We start from the raw sequence: 16,532 nt of genomic DNA on the forward strand, positions 1-16,532 counted from the left end.
TTGGTCCGGGCATAGAGGGAGCTCGTGCTCCAGCTGTTTCAGCCGTTCTCGGCTGCACACGTTAGCGCTTCTGGAACTTTTGAGAATTCCATCTTCAAGCACAATTCCTGTACGTGTGCTTATCTTTTACCCACACAACGTCCCCAGCACTCTACTACACGAAAAACATCGTAAACCTCGGTGAGCCTGGCGATCGCTTCGTGGAGAAACGCGAGCCGCTGACGATAGGCACAACTTTTCCTTCGGCTCGTCGCAACGCAGCACCCAGCCGCGCCGCACCCGCTTCCCTTCCTCCTAAGCCCCTGCAGGCGCGAGGTTTCGGCCGGGGATGGGCCGTCAATCAGCGTGACTTCAGCCTGGCGGCATCACGCCCTTGTGTTTTTAGTCCTCTTCTCTCCCGTCGTCTCCGATGCCCCTGATTTGCTGTGTAAGAGCACAGCGTGAGCGAGAGAGTGAGGGAGTGTGCGAGCGAGCGAGCGAGCGAGCGAGTGAGCGGGAGACTTGCGGACGGGCGGGCGGGCTGCTGTTGATGTGTGTGTGTGTGTGTGTGTGCGCGCGCGCGCGCTTCTCCGATCAGAAGCCGAGAGAGAACGAGCGAGCGAGCGAGCGAGCGCGAGCCCTCCGGTGCACTTTGCAGTAAGTTGCAGGGCTGCTGCTCGTGTCGGCGCGCTGGATCTCCGGTCGGGGCCAACTTTAACACACTGGATCCCAAAGTCGGTTGCTGTCTCGTGCGCAGTCCGGAGCTGCCATGGATCCCGGAGCCAGACTTGCCTTCTTAATCTTGTTAGCGTTGTGTCTGTCCGCGAACTGCCTTTATATTGCCAGTAACATAGGTACGTGCCTCTTTTTCCTTAAGCGTTACAGTTGTTCCAAGTCTCCCTTTTCTCCTTATCGGTCTCCCCTTCTGTTCAGTTTTTGTTATAATCTGCATCTAATGTCTTAACTTTTTGGCGCCGGCACTTCTTTCTGATTTACTTTCTTTCTTTCTTTCTTTCTTTTTCTCCCCAGCTCCTCAGTACTTTAGATAGCGCTGGTTCTAAATACGATGCCAAGTCAGCAGTGTTTTCATAATTATTATGTCTGCATTTTTCTCATTCTTTAGAAAAGAATCCTAATGTATCATGTAAACTGCCGGAATATCCCGGCTCCTCGCGCGTACGTTAATGTGTAAACTTGTCAGTGGAGGTGGTGATGGAGATGGATAGTCCTGCCTGCATGGCGCGTATTGACAGCTATTGGCGATTTACTGGGCGCATTCCAGCTATTGATCAGTCATTACGGGCAGCTTCTTAATGCGAATCACACGTGCACACAGGCGTCTTGTCTGTCGAAGACCAGCCACTCTCGTGAAGAGGGCACATTCCTAAAAAAATACAAATAAAAATAAACTTTGTCATGATGGGCTAACGCGCTCAGAAACGTAAGAGAACAGGAAATGAGTTGACGTGCTTTAATCTGGAATTGAGATACTCGAGTAAGTTTCATGGCAGCGCTGAATGGAACCGTCCGGTGCTTTTTTAAAAATAGAGTGGTAAATCTATCTATCTATCTATCTATCTATCTATCTATCTATCTATCTATCTATCTATCTTATAGCGCCTTTCATCTATCTATCTATCTATAGCTATCTATCTTCTATCTATCTATCTATCTATCTATCTATCTATCTATCTATCTATCTATCTATCTATCTATCTATCTATCTTTTAATTGTGCTTAGTGAAGTTTTATATTTTTTCTTCTTATTTGATTTTATAAAGATTTTAGTACTAGGGTGTTGTACTGTGTTAGCCATTATGAATTTAGTGAGAAGTCAAGCAAAATGACACCTTTTATTGGTGAACTAAAAGTATCAATCTGTCTGTCTATATAAAACATATTGCACTTTTCATCTCTCAATCTTTTTCACATTTATTTAACTGTGGTGTACTGCCTTTTGCTTTTATCTTTCTTAGTCTTTTTATATAATGCCATTCATAGTGTAATATCTATCTATCTATCTATCTATCTATCTATCTATCTATCTATCTATCTATCTATCTATCTATCTATCTATCTATCTATGTGGCGGAGTGGTGGCTCTGAGGCTATAGGGATCTGCACTGGCAATCGGAAGGTTGCCGGTTCGAATCTGGTAAATGCCAAAAAAGGGACTCTGCTCTGTTGGGCCCTTGAGAAATGCCCTTAACCTGCAATTGCTGAGTGCTTTGAGTAGTGAGAAAAGCGCTATATAATTGCAAAGAATTTATCTATCCATCATTAGTCACTGATATCTGTCACGTTTCGTGTTTTTGCTAAAGCATACAAAAAAGTAGAAAAAAGAGCTTTGTGTGTGTGTTTGTGAATGCATGTTTGTATTTTCAAATTATAATATATTTTCATCGTGTGCCTTTGGGACATATATTAAGTGGAGCCCATTTAAATTTTTCATGAGACACTTTATTGTCTTTTGGACATTCCTTGGTTTGTGTATTTGCAAATGCACTCAGTGTGTGTGTTCTGAGTCTATGTACAGCATGTGTACAAATTTATATACTCTAAAAGTAATTAGAAAACACAAAACATACATTTATTTCACACTGTCTATTTTGTGGTCTTTACTATCTTTATATCTATTATATAGTTCTGCATATCTACATATCTAACGTAGTGCTTTTCCTGTATACTGTAGCTGAAGATCTGTAGCCTTTCCTATCTATTAATTACATAGTTCCTCTCACATCTATTCGCATGTATTCTTTAACACCTTGCCTATCTATCTACAGGTCTATTCTATAGACCTTTCCTATCTGTCTTGATATATAATTTATAATATCTGTCTTTCATCTTCTATTTATTAAATCTGTTATATAGTTAATATCTATGTAGTGTACAGTATACTGTATATCTATCATATAGTGTCTTTCAAATCTATATCTATCTATCTATCTATCTATCTATCTATCTATCTATCTATCTATCTATCTATCATATCTAGTGCTTTTCAAATCTATCTATCTATCTATCTATCTATCTATCTATCTATCTATCTATCTAGTGCCTATTATATCTATCTATCTATCTATCTATCTATCTATCTATCTATCTATCTATCTATCTATCTATTATATAGTGCCTTTCATATCTATCTATCTATCTATCTATCTATCTATCTATCTATCTATCTATCTATCTATCTGTCTGTCTGTCTGTCTGTGTGTGTGTCTGTCCGTCCCCATTACACACTTACGGTCACCGGGTGTCTTATGAATACAGCCGTACACACTTTTCATTAAAGTTTTTTTTTTTGTTTCCCAGTCCCGCTTTTTCCTGTTTTTTTTTATTCCGTTGTCATTCGTGTCATCTTTCTGTCATTCTCACAGTTTACCTTGGAGAAGTTATGCTGTTATCTAGCATTATCCCACCCGCCTGATGTAGTTTAGGCTCACAGATAACCAGAGCCCACCCAGGCTGCACTGGCGTCTGCCCAGGGTGCCAGTTTCTCGCTCGCGCTGCCACTCGTACTCACACAGCTGAGATGAGGCACCGTCCAGGGGTTGGTCCTGCCTTGTGCCCGTTGCTTGCTGAGATGGGCTGCAGCATCCTGCTCTGGATTAGGACATACATGGATGTATAATTTCCTTTAAACGGTTTTATGTTTGGCTCCCAGTGACTGTATATTTAGACATGTACAGTATATGTTAATAAGATAATGAAAGGTAACAATTTGTTTTGTTTTGGAATAAATAAATCCCGCCATAGTTAACTACTTAGGAGAGCTCTGCCAGTCCCAGCAGCTCCTAACCCTGGGTCAAATGCCAGGTGAATGCAGGACACCGCTACATCCACATCCACATTTGGCCAAAATGGAGTTCATAATCCATTTAAGCCTCATGCTTTAGGAAGATATTAGAGCGCCTAGGAAAAAAATAAAATAAAATAATAAAAAAAAAAACAACAACTCCTGCAGACATGGGAGAATGTGCCATCTCCACGCAGACATTGACTGAGCTGGTATTTGAAGGTGGGTCCCTGGAGCTTTCAGACAGCAGAGCTTATTACTTTGACACAAAGCTGCACTTCCAGTTACTGTATGAACCTGGCATGCTGTATAATGATTACATATACAACGTAATGCAAGACAAGGTTGAAACAGATTCAGAGAAATAACGCAATATACATAAAAGGAACAAAATATACACATCAGTCAGCCAGCCGTATGCCAGACTCAGGACCATCCCTTTGGGGGAAAAAAAAGCAGATTTCATTTGGATAGAAGACATCTGCAGAAAGGTCCGTCATATGGGATGATGGGTCCACTAAAAGGCAGAGCTCTCTATACTGGATATCTCTTATATATGAGCACCTCTCACCTAGAATATATAGGAAGTCACAAATCTCTAGGCCGTATGGCACATAAGCTGAAGCCACCTGGAAAAATGTACAATTCCCATCAGCAAGCTCCGGGTTTAACTGCAGAAATTTTTGAAGTTGTACTTATTTATTTTTTTCCATAAGAAAAGCATTGAGACAAATTTTAAAATCCACAGAAGCGTAAAGTAATTTACATCCAGCCACATATGTCTCAGAGGTGAGGGGCGCATTCATTCATGTGGCTTACATTGCGTCCTCAGTGCTTGTTTGCACATCGTCTCCTGTAAGATACTTTAAGTTTCTGATATTTATATGCAGATATTTAAATGAATCCTTCACCTAATATGAATACATTGACTGTGATAGTGTTAATCACACAGGTTCCTAGGTTTGATGGCAGAAAACCCTAAATACAGTCATATGAAAAAGTTTGGGAACCCCTCTCAGCTTGCATAATAATTGACTCTCCTTTCAACACAAAAGATAACAGTGGTATGTCTTTCATTTCCTAGGAACATCGGAGTAATGGGGTGTTTTCTGAACAAAGATCTTTAGTGACGCAGTATTTAGTTGTATGAAATTAAACCAAATGTTAAAAACTGGCTGTGCAAAAATGTGGGTCCCCTTGTCATTTTGCTGATTTGAATGCCTGTCACTGCTCAGTGCTGATTACTTGGTTGGATGAGCTCGTTAACCCTTGAACTTCACAGACAGGAGTGTCCATCATGAGTGGTAAAAGGTATTTATGGTGGTCAATTGCAAGTTGTGCTTCCTTCCCTTTGACTCTCCTCTTTAGAGTGACAGACAGCATGGGATCCTCAAAGCAACTCTCAAAAGATGTGAAAACAAAGATTGTCGAGTCCCTGGTTTAGGGGAAGGCTACAAAAAGCCATCTCAGAGGTTTAAACTGTAAGGGATGGAATCAGGAAATGGAAGGCCACAGGCACAGTTGCTGTTAAACCAACACAGCAGGTCTGGCAGGCCAAGAAAAATACAAGAGCGGCATATGAGCAGGATTGTGAGAATGGTGACAGACAACACACAGATCACCTCCAAAGACCTGCAAGAACATCTCGCTGCAGATGGTGTATCTGTACATCGTTCTACAATTCAGCACATCTGTATGGCAGGGTGATGAGAAAGAAGCCCTTTCTGCACTCACAACACAAACAGAGTCGCTTGTTGTATCAAATGCTCATTTAGACAAGCCAGATTAATTTTGGAACAAAGTGCTTTGGACTGATGAGACAAAAATTGAGTTATTTGGTCATAACAAAAAGCACTTTGCATGGCGGAAGAAGAACACCACAGTCCAAGAAAAACACCTGCTACCTGCTGTCAAATTTAGTGGAGGTTCCATCATGCTGTGGGGCTGTGTGGCTAGTTCAGGGACTTGGGCCCTTGTTAAAGTCGAGGGTCAGATGAATTCAACCCAATATCAACAGATTCTTCAGGATAATGTTCAAGCATCAGTCACAAAGTTGAAGTTACTTTAGCAGGGGTTGGATATTTCAACAAGACAATGACCCAAAACACAGTTCAAAATCTACAAAGGCGTTCATGCAGAGGGAGAAGTAAGTTCTGGAATGGCCATCACAGTCCCCTGACTTGAAGATCATCAACAGTCTATGGGATGATTTGAAGCAGGCTGTCCATCAAATTGAACTGACCTGGAGAGATTTTGTATGAAGAATGGTCAGAAATACCTCCATGCAGACTCCAGACACTCATCAGAGGCTATAGGAGGACAGCGTCGAGAGGCCAAAAGGAGGCTCAACTAAGTATTGATGTCATATCTCTGTTGGGGTGCCCACATTTATGCACCTGTCTAATTTTGTTATGGTGCATATTGCATATTTTCTGTTAATCCAATACACTTAATGTCACTGCTGAAATCCTACTGTCTCCATAAGGTATGTCACATATTAAAAGGAAGTTGCTACTTTGAAAGCTCAGCTAATGAGGAACAAAAATCCAAAGAATTAAGAGGGATTGCCAAACTTTTTCATATTAATGTATGTTCACAGGGGCAGCACGGTGGTGCAGTGGTAGCGCTGCTGCCTCGCAGTTAGGTGACCCGGGTTCGCTTCCCTGGTCCTCCCTGCGTGGAGTTTGCATGTTCTCCCGTGTCTGCGTGGGTTTCCTCCCACAATCCAAAGACATGCAGGTTAGGTGGATTGGAGATTCTCAATTGGCCCTAGTGTGTGCTTGGTGTGTGGATGTGTTTGTGTGTGTGTCCTGCGGTGGGTTGGCACCCTGCCCAGGATAGGTTCCTGCCTTGTGCCCTGTGTTGGCTGGGATTGGCTCCAGCAGACCCCCGTGACCCTGTATTCGGATTCAGCGGGTTAGAAAATGGATGGATGTATGTTCACACTATAAAATATTATTATTATTAATGCATTTTATTAATATAGTGCCTTTCCCATGCTAATACTAAATCTGTTTTAGAAAAAAATATGTCTATGATACTCATTGGTAGTATTTAGGAATAAAACAATAGGAATAGACAGCAAGTCAGGCTTATATATCCTTGTTGATATAAAAACAGAGTAATGAAAATTAAGGATGCAGTTTATGAGCATTCATACTGGTCTGTCGCCCCTCCAGTGCCATTTGTTTGATTCCATAAAATGTGAAACGGGTCCTTGTAGGAAAGTTGGGGAGGGCATTAAAAATATTGCAAGAAACCTAAAAAGCTATGAAAGAGACAGATTTATGAAATTCAAGGTGCAAAGGGACCATTGTTAGAAATGAATTCTAATCAGAAGGATGTGTGGAGTGACAAGAAGATGAATGCTGAGGTACAAGAGAGACTTGGTGGGGAGGTGTTGGGCTGTAGGGGTTGGGGACACGTGGGGCGAAAGGCTGATTGGGTGAAGGGGTGGAAGGGGATGAAGAAGGTATGGTGGAAATGGAATCCCCTAAGGAGGCTCAGAACCACAGAGAGGGCAATAATTTTCGGGGGGTGGGGGTGCTACTCTGGGTAAACCTAGAAAATTACTGTGGCACTGGTGATGATGAAGAGGAGGGAGACCTCCATTTACCTTTAGGTTGGTGTGTGTGACTGGCAATGATTTTAGGTAGCTGCATATTTGATCAGTACTGGGCATGCGAGGTTCACGGATTCAATTCTAGAAATTTCTTTATGTCTATCCACCTTATTAAAATGATGAAGGTCTGTGTGTCTGGTTGCAATGTCTCTGTCATTCCAACAGATGGTTCATCACAAACATTTTTAGTAATAAAATGCTTTGCATTTGTCATTCCGACAGATGGCACATCACAAACATTAAAACTGCTTTTACAAATTCCATACCAAATGGCATTTAACAGAGACATATGTGTTGCATGGTGCACTGCAAATGTCAACGCTGAGGTCTACGTTGATTACTCACGGGTAGCACAGCTAGTTCTTCATAAAGTAGCTGCCCTTGTCATATTTCAATATGATCTCCACCTTAATAAAAGGAAGAGTGTATGTGTATCCATTCGGTTGCTATGTGTCTGTCTTCCTAACAGAAGGTGAATCACAAAATGTTTTAGAAATGAAATGCATTGCATTTGTCATACCAATAGGTGGCACATCACAAATGTTAACACTGCTATTGTGAATCACACACCAAGTGGCAAATAACAGAGACATATGTACTGCATTAGGCACTGCAAATGTTAATGCCGAGGTCTACGTTAATTGCTTAGATGGGTAGCACAGCTAGTCCATCTTAATAAAAAGATAAGCGTCTGTATGTCAGTCCAGTTGAAATGTCTCTGTCATTCCAAAAGATGGTACATCACAAGCATGTTTAGTAATAAAATGTATTGCAACTTTTATTCCAACAGATGGCGCACCACAAACATTAGTATTTCTTTTATGAATCCCATACCAAATGGCATATAACAGAGGCAAATGCATTGCATTTGTCATTCGAAACAGATGGGGCATCACATACATTTACACGTCTCATGTCAAATGGTATATAACAGAGACGCAGGCATTGCAGATTGCAGCAAAAGTTATATAGATACTGTAGATAGAACTTTATTTGTTCCCAGGGGGAAATTTGGCTTTTTATAGAAGTCCTTTAACAAAAAATTAAATACATAAATAGATAAATAAATAGATATACACATATTATGGCCTGAACACACACCAGCATGACTAAAAAGGAAGAAAAATATTAAAAGAAGAGGCAAGACTTTGTGCCAAGAAATTTGACCACACCCGGGGCCGGAAATAAAAGACAAAGAGTAGATGACAAAGTAGAACATCGTAATAAATTCAAAAACGTTGGCGAGATACACATGCAGAACAGGTTAGGGATAATGAAAGTATGAAAATTTGAAAGTCTCAAAAAATGATAGTAAAGATTGCATTAGCGCAAACAAATGGAAATTAATACTCGGTGAAATAACGGAAGAGCGAAAAGAGATCAAATATATTGTTTTGCTTTAAACTTTAAGTCAGAGACTTGTAGATCATCTAATTCGTGTTGCCATCAGGGAAAAGTAGTGTTTCTTCACAACGAAGAGGCGTTTCCGCGAGAATTAAAAGACTGGTTGTTTGGTGAAAGCAAATTCCTGCGAGAGAAAATTTCAAGCCCCGCGAGACAAGACTTTATGCAAAGAGATTTGGAAAAGCCCCGCCCACATCTAAAACATTTACAGCCACACACACACACGGTTTAATCATTTCTCATTTGTGTGAATGCTATTGTCAGACACAGTTCATATAGAGAGAAAGAAATGATATTCACTCACGGGCAGTTATATGTTGCGTTGTCATGATGTCAGTCCAAACGCGGAATCAAAATTCAATGCAATATTGATAAAAAGGTAAACGCGAAAAGAGATCGAATATATGGACAGAAGTGATATGACAGAAGTTTGGAGATATTGTTTGGCTTTAAACTTTAAGTCGGAGACTTGTAGATTGTCTAATTCGTGTTGCCATCGGAGAAAAGTAGAGATACTTCACAATGAAGAGGCGAATCCGCGAGAATTAAAAGTTTTGTTGTTTGTGAGCGGCAGAAGACCGGAAGTTGCTGGCACGTAGCGCAGGCAGGGGGGTTGGTGAGCAAAGTGAGCAGGGGGCGAAGCCTGCTAGTATATATATGAAATAGAAAGGAAACAAAAGAAAGGCTGGGGCTCCAAAGTGAACCCCGTTTAGTGTTCAAAATGTTAAATGAAAAAGTAATAAGATTTTTAAAGAGATATGTGACATGTGATGTATCACTGGCGCCATCAGCCTGCAAATGACTTCTTTAGATGGCACAATGGCGGGCAGGTGAGAAGTAAGACTTACAGTGAATTGCGGTTTCCTGTATGGAGTTGATGAAGTAGTGGAGGAAGTGGAAGAGGCGGAGCTGGTGCTGTCCTGACAGGAAGTGACATCAGTAGTCTTCTGGAGAGTTCTCCACTCCACAGGCAGTGTCACACCAAAAACCTACCCCATATCTTTAATTAAACCTCCACTTTTGTTTTTTGTGCGCGTGACATGATAAGTACACAAACAGTCAAAAGCTGGGACAACACCTTTCATGTATTTTTATTAAAGTGTATTCCTAGTGTTTCTATTGGCTATTGCTGATTGAAATGACTGCTCTTTAATTTATTATTCATATATGATGGCAAAGCCTCATTTTCAGCTGCCATTCCTTCAGTGTCCCAATGTTCGACAGTCTCTTAGCTTATCCTTAACTAGTCACGTGTTAACACATTTCTTGACAATCCTGTTTCATTTTAGCCATTTTTGAGCCCAGAATTGAACTGTAAAATGCCATGCAATCAGACTGAGCACAGCAACAGGCTTCAGCAGTGCCAGTGCAATGACAAAGGTTTCTTTAATGACTAATTAGCATTCAAAACCATCCTCCATCCTCTTCCGCTTATCCGAGGTCGGCCACTTTTTCCAGCTCTTCCGGGAGAATCCCAAGGCGTTCCCAGGCCAGTCGGGAGACATAGTCCCTCCAGCGTGTCCCCGGGGCCTCCTCCCGGTTGGACGTGACCGGAACACCTCACCAGGGAGGCATCCAGGAGGCATCCTGATCAGATGCCCGAGCCACCTCATCTGACTCCTCTCGATGCGGAGGAGCAGCGGCTCTACTCTGAGCCCCTCTCGGATGACTGAGCTTCTCACCCTATCTTTAAGAGAAAGCCCAGACACCCTGCGGAGGAAACTCATTTCAGCCGCTTGTATTCGCGATCTTGTTCTTTCGGTCACTACCCATAGCTCATGACCATAGGTGAGGGTAGGAACATAGATCGACTGGTAAACTGGTAAAGCCCACCTCAGAGTCCCCAGGCTCTGCTTCCTCATTGGAAGGCATGTTAGTGGGATTGAGGAGGTCTTCGAAGTACTCAAACTGTGTACGAAGTACAGAAACTGGCTCTTGGGACATTTATTCAAAACTAGTTATAAATTTGTCACACGTAAGCTTAAGCTAAGGGAGTACGGATAGGCTGCTGAGCGGCGGTGCCTCGTTGAGATCTCTGGTGTTCCCTTTAAATCAGTCCCCGTGAGACATGTACCAGGTCTGGGCATTAGACAACGCACATTCTGAGCTTTGCCGTTCCTACTTAAACTTTTTGATTTTCTGAAGCACAGTGTTATTGCAACACATTGTTTTTGGGCTGAATTTTTGAAATTCCTTGGGGAATCCTGTGGGGGGTGCTCCGGGAGTATGGGGTACCAGACCCCCTGATAAGAACTGTTTGGTCCCTCTACCACCGGTGTCAGAGCTTGGTCCGCATTGCCGGCAGTAAGTTGAGCCCGTTTCCAGTGAGAGTTGGACTCCGCCAGGGCTGCCTTTTGTCACCGATTCTGTTCATAATTTTATGGACAGAATTTCTAGGCGCAACCAGGGTGTTGAAGGGGTCCAGTTTGGTGGACTCAGGATTGGGTCACTGCTTTTTGCAGATGATGTTGTCCTGTTTGCTTCATCAAGCCGTGATCTTCAGCTCTCTCTGGATCGGTTCTCAGCTGAGTGTGAAGCGGCTGGGATGGGAATCAGCACCTCCAAATCCGAGACCATGGTCCTCAGCCGGAAAAGGGTGGAGTGCCCTCTCAGGGTTGGGGGAGAGATCCTGCCCCAAGTGGAGGAGTTCAAGTATCTCGGTGTCTTGTTCACGAGTGAGGGAAGAATGGAGCGTGAGATCGACAGGCGGATCGGTGCGGCGTCCACAGTGACACGGGCTCTGCATCGGTCTGTCGTGGTGAAAAGGGAGCTGAGCCGTAAGGCAAAGCTCTAAATTTACCAGTCGATCTACGTTCCTACCCTCACCTATGGTCATGAGCTATGGGTAGTGACCGAAAGAACGAGATCACGAATACAAGCGGCTGAAATGAGTTTCCTCCGCAGGGTGTCTGGGCTTTTCTCTTAAAGATAAGGTGAGAAGCTCAGTCATCCGGGAGGAGCTCAAAGTAGAGCATCGAGAGGAGTCAGATGAGGTGGCTCGGGCATCTGATCAGGATGCCACCTGGACGCCTCCCTGGTGAGGTGTTCCGGGCACATCCAAAAGGGCGGAGGCCCCGGAGAAGACCCAGGACACGCTGGAGGGACTATGTCTCCCGGCTGGCATGGGAACGCCTTGGGGTTCCCTCTTAAGAGCCAGAAGAAGTGGCCGGGGAGAGGGAAGTCTGTGCCTCTCTGCTCAAGCTGCTGCCCCCGCGACCCGACCCCCGATAAGCGGAAGAGGATGGATGGATGGATGGATGAATTTTTGAGATGTATTCTATTACAGTCACTATTGTGTAAGTTGTTTTCTTGTTTGTCTTTGTCCTTCGTATTATCCATCCATCCATTATCCAGGCCGCTATATCCTAACTACAGGGTCATGGGGGTCTGCTGGAGCCAATCTCAGCCAACACAGGGCGCAAGGCAGGAAGCAAACTCCAGGCAGGGCGCCAGCCCACTGCAGTAATATAATATAGTATAATATGATATAATATGATAATATAATATCCATCCATCCATTATGCAACCTGCTATATCCTAACTACAGGGTCATGGGGGTCTGCTGGAGACAATCCCAGCCAACACAGGGCACAAGGCAGGAAACAAACCCCGGGCAGGGTGCCAGCCCACCGCAGGGCACACACACACACACACACACACAGGACAATTTAGAATCGCCAATCCACCTAACCTGCATGTCTTTTGACTGTGGGAGGAAACCCACGCAGACACAGGGAGAACATCCAAACTCCACACAGGGAGGACCCGGGAAGTGAATCCAGGTCTCCTAACTGCGAGGCAGCAGCACTACCACTGCGCCACCATGCCGCCCTCCTTCGTAATAACTAAAAGTAAAACATATTTTGTGAATAGGCTTTCATGAAAATGGACAACTGAATTAATTTAAGTGAGGAAAGTTTGTGTTGGCGGCACGATGGCGCAGTGGTAGTGACGCTGTTGCCTCACTGTAAGGAGACCCGGGTTCGCTTCCTGGGTCCTCCCTGCATGGAGTTTGCATGTTAGATAGATAGATCTATATTGTCACTTTTACAAAGGAATAACGAAATTGAAGGTGCAGTCGACTCAGTGTGAGGCATAAGAGTTAAAAAGGCAAGAAGAGAGAAAATAATAACAAACCGAATAGTAATAAAAGTACTTTACAAAATATACAGATTGCACTGGTTGTCTATATTGCACATTGGGAGAATGATAGTCTTATTCTGAGTTCAGCGCCATGATTGCTTTTGGATAAAAACTGTTTTTAAGACGGTTTGTCCTGGTTTTCATTGCTCTGTGTCTCTTGCCCGATGGCAAAAGCTGGAAGAGGCAATGACCGGGATGTGATGAATCCTGTAAAATGTGTATTGCTTTTTTGCGGCATCGGGAGGTGTAGATTTGTTCCAGAGTGGGGACGGTACAACCAATTGTTCTCTCCGCTGTCCTGACGACCCTGTGGAGCGCTTTAGTTTCTGAGGAAGTGCAGCTGCCGCGTCACACACACAGTCCGTACGTAAGCACACTCTCAATAGATAAAAGGCAAGGAGCAGATTTTTTGGGGAGATGGTTCATTCTGAGGATACAGTCTCTGCTGCGCCTTCTTCAGCAGCCCCTTGGTGTTGGCGCTCCAGGTCAGGTCATCTTCCAGCTCAATGCCCAGAAACCTGAACACCTGTTCTCCCCGCGTCTCTGTGGGTTTCCTCCGGGTGTTCCCGTGTCCTCCCACAGTCCAAAGACATGCAGGTTAGGTGCATTGGCGATCCTAAATTGTGCTTGGTGTGTGGATGTGTGTGCCCTACGGTGGGGTGGCGCCCTGCCTGGGTTTTGTTTCCTGCCTTGCTCCCTATGTTGGCTGGGATTTGCTCAGGCAGACTCCCGTGACTCTGTAGTTAGGATATAGCGGGCTGGACAATGGATGGATGGATGGATGGAAAATTGTGTTGTGTTTTTTTTGTTTGTTTGTCATTAAACAGCCTAATTGCAGAAGGTGCCACTCTGCTTTATTCTGCATTGCAGGATTCCATGACTTGTCAGAGTGCTGAAGCAGATTTTTATCCTGCCGATGATAAGCAGAATCTTTAAGGATCAGAGTTTGTAAAGAAGAGGTCTGCATGGTGCTGTTTGATCGACCCCAGTCAGGTGGTCTGCTGTGCTCTTTTACACACGCGGTTGCAGTTTCCGCTCACATCGAGCTGCGGGTTTCCAAAACCACAGATCAGGCTGAATGATGGGACACTCGGCAAAACAGACAAATGGAGAATCTACAGAATTCAGCGTTCCGTTTATGTAAAAGAAAAACGGTCTGTTTTGGAACTTCTTAACTGTAGTTGACACGCAGTCACGTCACATCACCAATCTGGATACCTCAAAGTAAACTGACCGCGCGATGACCGACAGCAAGGTGGCAGTCGGGAAGAGGGAAAAAAAAGTTAGGTGCCACCCTCGTTTAATCAAATCCAAGATCCCAGTTGCAAAATAATACAAATAAAATTGAACACAAAAGACGGCTGAAGCCATGTCACCCTGCTGTGGCTTTTCTATTGTTTACCCGTCACGCCATGCTCTGCGCCTCATCGGGACGATGCCACCACTTTTCTGGCTCGTTAATTTTCTACAGCGGAGCGGCTGGGAGGGGGTGGGACTTATTAATGACATCACATCCTGGTTGAGTGGGCATCTTCTTTGGGATACCATTAGTGACAGCGCCCTCTCTCGCCCCGGAGTAGATATCGCTTACCTCAGTCGAGCTTTTCAGGGGTGACGCCCCTGTGACAAATGTAACTCTTTTAAACATTTTCATTCTTTTGATTATGTGGCACTAACGTCTTTTTCCTTTTGAAGACTATGGCCATTTCTTAGATTCACCTCAAGTAAAGTTATCAAAGGACTATTGACTGAAGTTTTATATGCACTCTATTGTCAAAAGTATAAGGATGCCTGACTCTACAGACACATGAACTGTAATGCCATCCCATCTTTAATACCCAGGCTTTAATATGGAGTTGGCCCACCCTTTGCAGCTCTAACTCCTCTGGAAAGGCTTTCCACAAGGTGTAGGGTGAGTGCGTTTATGGGAATTTGTGACCAGGAGAGCATCGGTGATGTTGGACGAGAAGGTCTGGCTCGCTCACAGTCACCCAAAGGTGGTCTATCAGGTTGAGGTCAGGGCTCTGTGCAGCCCCACCAAACTCGCTCCTCCATTTCTTTATAGACCTTCCTATGTGCACTGGTGTGTGTGCCCAGTCGTGTTGCCATCCCCAAACTGTTCCCACAAAGTTGGGAGCATAAAATTGTCCAAAATGGCTTTGTATGCTGAAGCATTAAGAGTTCCTTTCACTGGAACTACGCTTTTGCATTGCATTTGGTGATGTCAGGCATGGCTGCAGCTGCTCGGCCATGGAGACCCATTCATCCCATGAAGCTTTCTCTCTCTATGCTGCACTGTTCTTGAGGTTTTGGAGGTCTGTAGCTATTGACTCTGCCGAAAGTTGGCGCCTTTTGCCCACCTCAACATACAAATCTGTGATTTGACGTGGCCTACCACTTGTTGGCTGAGTTGCTGTTGTTCCCAATTGCTTCCACTTTGTTATTATACCACTGACTATTTAGTAACGAGGACATTTCACAAATGGCACAGGTGGCATCCTATGACGGTACCAGGCTTGAATTGACTGAGCTCCTGAGAGCGACCCATTCTTTCACAAATGTTTGTAGAAGCCGTCTGCATGATGAGGAAATCGATGTTATACAACTGTGGCTATGGGAGTGATTGAATTTAGTGATTTTCCCAATACGTTTGGCAATATGTATCTGTGTTAAGCCATCCAGTGCCTCCATGTCAAGTGCGATTTGGAGATGAAGCTCAGTTGTTCAGAAAATATGCAGTGTGAGGGACGGCCGGCATCTTTACCCGGCTGGGACGCCTCCTTAAAGGAAGAACAGGGGGAGATTGATTTTTGAAGGGCGCTGTCTTCCCCGTCCTGGTACTTGGCAGCCCCCCAATGGATTGCAATGGCACCTCGGATTATCACAGGGCTGCGTGGGAATTACTAATTTTCGGCACAGCCCTGTTGGGATCCGTAGATGCCTCCAGGGGGAGCCAGAGTTGGGAGGAAGAGGGTCGAAGCTTGCCGGTGGAGGAGTTGAGGCGAAGGAAAGGGAGAGAAGAAGAAGAAGAAGTGCTGGGTGCTGTATTCCTGGGATGTACTGTGATTCGTGCTTGTGGGAAACAACTTGGAAAGCGTTTCCCACAGAATAAAAGTCTTCTATTTTACGGGGCTTGTTTCTGTGTCTGTCGTGTCGGGTGTTTGGGTGGCTGGTGCGCCCCCCTGGTAGTCCACAGCAGTAACTAAACCTGCAGAAAGGCAACAGGCAGAGAGTCTGTGTGTCTCTCGCTATTACATGTAAGTTTCAGTTATTTGGAAATAGCTGCACAATGACAGTCCACTCAGGTTGGATGAGAAGGTGTGGGACACCCTTGACACCTTGAACACCCAACACACATTTATTGCACATATTCTCTTTACAAAGTAACACACACAACCCAATGCTCCACCAAAGTCCAGGCCTTCCTTCACACTGCCTTTCTCAGGTTCACCTCCACTCCTCTCCTCCAAGACTCTATTCTTCTCGACTCCAGTCATCGAATGAAGGGAGGCAGCCCCTTTTATACACATCCAGACGTGCTCCAGGTGTCTCACAATGAGTTTCCGCCGCCCCTTCCTGGCG

General features: G+C 44.3%; 1 protein-coding gene across 1 annotated transcript in view; it reads left to right on the top strand.

Annotated features, from left to right (window-relative positions):
• The first annotated feature begins 567 nt into the window (after window positions 1-567).
• The window catches only part of LOC120542905 (A disintegrin and metalloproteinase with thrombospondin motifs 2-like), a 544,393-nt gene continuing 528,428 nt past the window's right edge, over window positions 568-16,532 (top strand). The window contains exon 1 of the mRNA XM_039775628.1: window positions 568-833. Coding sequence (XP_039631562.1) covers window positions 749-833 — 85 coding nt within the window. The 5' untranslated portion in view covers window positions 568-748. The remainder of the gene's footprint in view (window positions 834-16,532) is intronic.

The sequence above is a fragment of the Polypterus senegalus genome, chromosome 13 (assembly GCF_016835505.1).
Source record: "Polypterus senegalus isolate Bchr_013 chromosome 13, ASM1683550v1, whole genome shotgun sequence".
NCBI lineage: Eukaryota > Metazoa > Chordata > Cladistia > Polypteriformes > Polypteridae > Polypterus > Polypterus senegalus.